The 6,403-nt window shown below is 33.9% G+C and overlaps 1 protein-coding gene across 1 annotated transcript; it reads left to right on the top strand.

Moving 5' to 3' along the window:
- The first annotated feature begins 407 nt into the window (after positions 1-407).
- Positions 408-1,367, top strand: LOC124518340 (olfactory receptor 2T29-like). Its single transcript, XM_047088343.1, has one exon. It carries the CDS (start codon positions 408-410, stop codon positions 1,365-1,367), a length of 960 nt encoding a protein of 319 aa, XP_046944299.1.
- Positions 1,368-6,403: the final 5,036 nt, after the last annotated feature.

Here is a 6,403-nt window from a genome sequence, read left to right as displayed (position 1 = left end):
TAATATTACACTGTATGTTAACTAACTGGAATTTAAATTAAAACTTGAAAAAATAAAGTTCGTATGGAAATTTGAGAAAAACTAAAATAAACATAGAGATGCATATATCTTTTTGAATTATCATTTTTGTTTTCTTTGGGGAAATGTACACCCAATAGTGGAATTATAAAATACCAATATTTTTGATTAGCAGATCTGAATTCTTAGATATCAGTAAATTTGTTCAATTACAGGTAATTTATAATCCTAAAACTTCCAAGTCCTTGAAACTTCCCCTTATTAGCACACTGGTTTTCCATGTGTAAACATACACACACAAACTTACTGAAACATTTATTTCAGGTAATGATATCACATGAATCATCCATTAACTCCATATTTCTCCTTGGTGATCCAGGTGAAATCCAATGGAAAACACTTGGGTGGCCAACCATACTGTACGATCAGATTTTGACCTAGTGGGACTCTTCAGTCAATCCAAGCACCCAGCTCTGCTTTGTGTGGTCATTTTTGTGGTTTTCCTGATGGCCTTGTCTGGAAACACCATGCTGATCCTTTTGATACACTATGATGTTCACCTTCATAACCCCATGTACTTTTTTATCACTCAGTTGTCTCTCATGGATGTGATGTACATTTCTGTCACTGTGCCCAAGATGCTCATGGACCAGGTTATGGGTGTGAATAAGATCTCAGCCCCTGAATGTGGGATGCAGATGTTTCTCTATTTGACACTGGTAGGTTCAGAATTTTTCCTTCTAGCTGCCATGGCCTATGACCGCTATGTGGCCATCTGCCATCCACTCCGTTATCCTATCCTCATGAACCATAGGGTATGTCTCATCTTGGTGTCTTCCTGCTGGTTGCTGGGATCTGTGGATGGATTTATGCTCACTCCTGTCACCATGACCTTCCCCTTCTGCAGATCCCGGGAGATCCATCATTTCTTCTGTGAAGTCCCTGCTGTAATGAAGCTTTCCTGCTCAGACACTTCCATCTATGACACACTTATGTACTTATGTTGCGTTCTCATGCTCCTCATTCCTGTGACAGTCATTTCAAGCTCCTATTCTTTCATCCTCTTCACCATCCACAGGATGAAGTCAGCAGAGGGGCGGAAAAAGGCCTTTGCTACTTGTTCTTCCCACATGACTGTTGTCATCCTCTTCTATGGTGCTGCCATGTATACCTACATGCTCCCCAATTCCTACCACACCCCTGAGAATGACATGATTGTATCTGTCTTTTACACCATACTCACTCCTGTTCTAAACCCTTTAATTTATAGTCTTAGGAATAAGGATGTTACAAAGGCACTAAAAAAAATGTTGAATGTGGAATTTGTCTTTCAGGAAACTATAAAGTAGGAAATATTTGTACTAATGTTTTTTCCTGCACTCTACAAATTAAAACTGTAGGATCCTATGCCAATGTTATTCCTCAGATTATTATAGCATGATTTGTTGTCATCTATTTATCCCTTTCACAGGAATTGTTTCCCTGTACCAGAAAGCTCTTCATTTTTACATTTCTGCATTCAAAATATTTGCACAATGGTATTGTATACATGTTATATTTTTCTGAAGTTGATAACTGCACTGTGACTCTGTGGGAAATGCTCATATTCTTATGAAATATATAATAAAATATTTAGAAACAAAGACCATAATATGTAGAACTGGTGAGAAAGAGAGAGAGAGAGAGGTGCTAAACCAAATGGGGTATAATGTTAAGAGAATCTAAGCAAAAGTTATGTTGTTTATTGTACTATTATTAAAATTCATAATAATTGTACTATTACTATTATTCATATTAATTTTATGTAACTTGAAAATTACTTAATAATAAAATATAAACTATCAGGCTTTTGTCTGTTTCAAAAGTTGTCTTTGTGCATGGTGGCTGTGTAAGTGATAAATCTTGGAAATCATGCTCATGTTATCATGGCTGGTCATTACTGCAACAATCAATTTGTTGGCCTGCATTTAATTAGGGAAGTTTTGTTCTTTAGGTTCCAAATATGAAGATATTTAATGCCTTTTACCTCTCTGAAATCATTAATACATTGGGGTAGAAGGGATTGTGGGAAAAAATTATTAACACCAAGAAGAAGGGCTTAGGGAAGCTCTCCAGCATAAGGTAATATCAGAGCTGACACCTGAAGTATGTAACTTCTTAGTCAAACAAGCAGAGAAAGCCCATGAAACATTCAATCCTTCATTTATTAAAAAAACACATCTTATGCTATTTTATAATAAAAAATAACTAGTAGCCAAGTGTATTTCACATATAAATAACAAATATCTGCTGTCCCTAAGGAATTTGATCCATAAGTGCAGTTTGTGTCAATAGTTGTAATAAAAAATAAAAAAATACATATTTTAAAAATATTTTTAAATTTTCATTTATTTTTGAGGGAGAGAGAGCAGATTGTGAGCAGAGGAGGGTCAGAGAGAGAGGGAGACACAGAATCTGAAGCAGGTGCCAGGCTATGAGCTGTCAGCACAGAGCCCAACATAGGGCTTGAACTCACAAACCGTGAGATCATGACCTGAGCTGAAGTCGGACACTTAACCAACAGAGCCACCCAGGCGCCCCAACATAAAATTTTTTGAGGCATATATGGAAAGGGTACAACTCATATGAACACACTACTTCTACCTACGACTTATGAGTTTGGCCAAAGAGGCTGAAAAAGACCCTAGAGCTCAGTGTTGAATGATGACTAGCTATTACCTTCATATGAGTACAGGAGGCTGGAACCACGGGTCTTGCTCAAGGACATGATGTCACAGAAAAGGAACACTATAAGCAAAGTTCAGATGGTTGACCAAGCAGGAGAGAAATGTTCCAATGACACCTCCTTTCTGGGTTCAATTTATAGCCTCAGTTCTTGCCCTTTTGTGACCCAGGTATTCACAAATTATCAGAAAATGATGAGAGTTGGATTTTTGAAAAGTTAAATCAGAGAATGAATTGGAGAGGAGAAATACAGGAAATATGGAGACCAGGTGTGTGAGGACGATGAGCTTAATAGTGTTGATCTAAGTGGAATGGATGATTCTAAGTGGAATTAGAGGCTTTAGGGGATAAGCAGGGCTTTGTTGAATCTGTTCCTTAAAACCACAAACTTGATTGCTTGCATACCAGTTTCCAATTAGCTGTGACAACTTGTGAATTAGGTGCTTTCAAAAGTGGAGATTTCCTTTTTCTCTTGACACAATCAATACCTTCATGGCTATAAAATAAGGATCTTGCAGTATTTGGGGAAGTAATGTTGGAAAATTAGTTTACACTCTTTTTTTTCAGTCTAATGAAATACATGAAATATGTATACTCTTTAACTTACAAAATAATTGAGTACTGTGTACATCATCCCTCAATTTGTTATATCATAATGACACACACATTTGATGGTTCCAGTTAAAACACTGTGAACATGTGAACCAAGATGGAGCTAAACAAAACAAATGTGTTATAGAACCATACTTTTTCAAAGAATAATTTTTACTTTATCTCAAGTGGAAAAAAAAAACAACAGATGCAAATGTTTTATAATGATGAATTGTTTTTTAAATAAAGTATTAAAATATAATTTTTTATATCTGATACTAATAAGGATTTTTAAGAAGTATGCAGTTTGAAAATCTTAGTCAAATTATACATAGTACTTGATACTCAGAATTACTAGCCATAAAGGAATATTTGCTGCTCCAAATTGTTTTGCGTTTAGAGTGTAAACAACAAATAGAAGAGTTTCTTGGCACTCACATGCACTTGCCTGCATTGCTACATAAAGCAGCTGTGCACTGAAGTAGTTTAAAATGCACAAACTTCAAAATATGTTCTTGTTTGTTTCTCATGATTCCACCAGCATCTGGTGAAATTATTTTTACTCTAAGTTTTCTGTACCTTCCAAAGGACATCAAGAACTGTGATTGAAATTATTACCAAATTTAGTAGCAAACCAACATGGATTAGGCGGGGAAGCTTGCATTATTCTCTACAAATTTTCTGCTTTTTATTTTTTATGGCATATTTTATTTAGTTATTTATTTTACACTATGTGTAAGTCACTGTTCTAATGATATTACATATATAAACTTATTTAAATCTCTTAAACTTATAAAGGAAGATAATATTTTTGTTTTGGTGGAGGTGGTTGTTAAATTTATTTTTTGGAATATAAATTTATTTATTTATTTCATATAGGAACACCTATCATGATATCAACCTATTAACAAACTTTCAAGTGTACATTATACGATTGTTGACTATAAGGCACCTATTTTTATTATGTCCTTCTTACAGAGAAGGAAACTAAGGCACCAACAGGTTAAATATTTTGTTTGAGGCCATTAGGTAGTAATATCCAAATTGATATTTGCTAATATGCATGAACTCAGAGTTACTTGAGTGACTGGGCCTTTCTATTGTGAAAAATAGTGATTTTCATTAAAGTTAGTTCTGTCATCTTTACTCTAGACTGAAAACTTGGTGATACCAAGTTCCAGAGAAAACCAATTTACTTATACTCCAATTCACTCATGGATACTGTACATTTTCTAAGAGAAGATAGATGTGACACATTATTTTCAAATGATTTCCCGTGTGAATAATTATACCTTAATTACAGTATAATTTTGAAATGCTGTATGCATAAATGCCATAAAGTTGCAATATAAAAGATAAAATAAGGTATTATTGATATCATATTGTAACCACAGATGTTTGTTTTGCATAGTTGTAGAAGGATTGGATATTCCCTCTATATATATGTTAGCCTCCAAGGAAGTTCCAGTTGCTTGGTATAATAAGTTATTGATAGATTAAAGGTTCCAAATCTGAGTCATGAAAATATGTCTGTCACACGTGTGCATAGTAGAGATAATGATAAATTTCAGTTAACATCTTAAGCAAAGCTCTGAATTGTCCAGGTAACAATTAATTTCACTGGTTAAACTTTAAGAACATAACCTTAGGCTTTGAGCAGAAGATATCTGGATAAAAGTGGTTCCCTAGATTGATCACAAGGTGTAAAATTCAGGCTGACTTATAAAATGCTTACTAGTTTCATTTGTGAATGGTAAATAATACTCTATAAGCAGGACAGAATTGTTAGATGAGTAATTAACTTGCCAACATTGTATGCATATATGTACATATATACATACAAATACATGTATGTGAGTATGTGAATGAATATGTATCTAGCTTTTTCATTTATTGAGGTTTACTGTGTACTAAGTACAGTACTAATGAGTACTATAGATACTGGGCTAACTAGTTTATAGATTTATTTAACCTTTTTTCAAATAGTATTTAAAAAACTTATTTTACAACATTCAACATTACGTTAGTTTTTGGTGTACAGAATAGTGCTTTGACAAGTATAGAAGTTATGCTATTGTCACCACAACTGTAGCTATCATCTGTCACCATACAACAGTATTTAAATATCATGGACAATATTCCTTATGCCCTGCCTTTTATTACTGTGACTTATTCATTTCAAACTGGAAGACAGTATCTCGCTTTCCCTTTCATCCATTTTGCCCATCATTATACCCCTCTGGCCTCTGGAGACCACTGTTTTGTACTTTGTATAGTTCTTGTTCTGCTTTTTTTTTTATTATTATTAAATTGTGCTTTTAGATTCCACATATTACTTAAACCCATAGTGGTTGTCTTTCTCAATCAGACTTATTTCACTTAGCCTAATGTCCTGTAGACTTATCCTTGTAACCACAAATGGCAAGATGTCCTTTTTTATGTTTTAAAATTTATTTAACTTTTTTGTTTTTTTTTCTTTTATAAAGTTTGTATTTAATTTTGTTCTACTTAGTTACCACATAGTGTAATATTAGTTCCAGGAATAAAATTTTTTGATTCATCACTTACATATGATGTGTTTATATAATTATGCAGTGTTTATCACAAGTGCCCTCCTTAACACCCATCACCAATTTAGCCCATCCCCCTGTCCACCTCTCCTCAAGAAACCTTCAGTTTGTTCTGTATAGTTGAGTATCTTTTATGGTTTACCTTGCTCTCTCCTTTTTTTTCTTGCTGCCATTTTCATCTATTTTGGTTCTTAAATTCCACACATGAGTTTAAATCATATAGTAAATTTCTTTCTCTGAATGACTTATTTCACTTAGCATATACACTCTAGCTCCATCTGTGTCTTGAACATGGCAAAATTTCATCCTATTTTTTTTATGGCTGACACTATTGTATATATATCTATATATCTATAGATATCTATATATAGATCTATATCTATATCTGATGGATATTTGGGCTGTTTTCATAATTCGGCTATTGCTGAAAATGCTGCCAGAAACAAAGGAGTGCATGTGTCTATTCAGGTAGGCTCCCCATTTCTTCACTGGATTATTTC

Source organism: Lynx rufus, unplaced genomic scaffold (genome assembly GCF_022079265.1).
Source record: "Lynx rufus isolate CCGP_SWC_20201006 ecotype Redwood Valley unplaced genomic scaffold, mLynRuf1.p SCAF_1, whole genome shotgun sequence".
NCBI classification, from domain to species: Eukaryota; Metazoa; Chordata; class Mammalia; order Carnivora; family Felidae; genus Lynx; species Lynx rufus.
The sequence above is the reverse complement of the archived record's forward strand: the minus strand, read 5'-3'. Positions and strand labels throughout refer to the sequence as shown.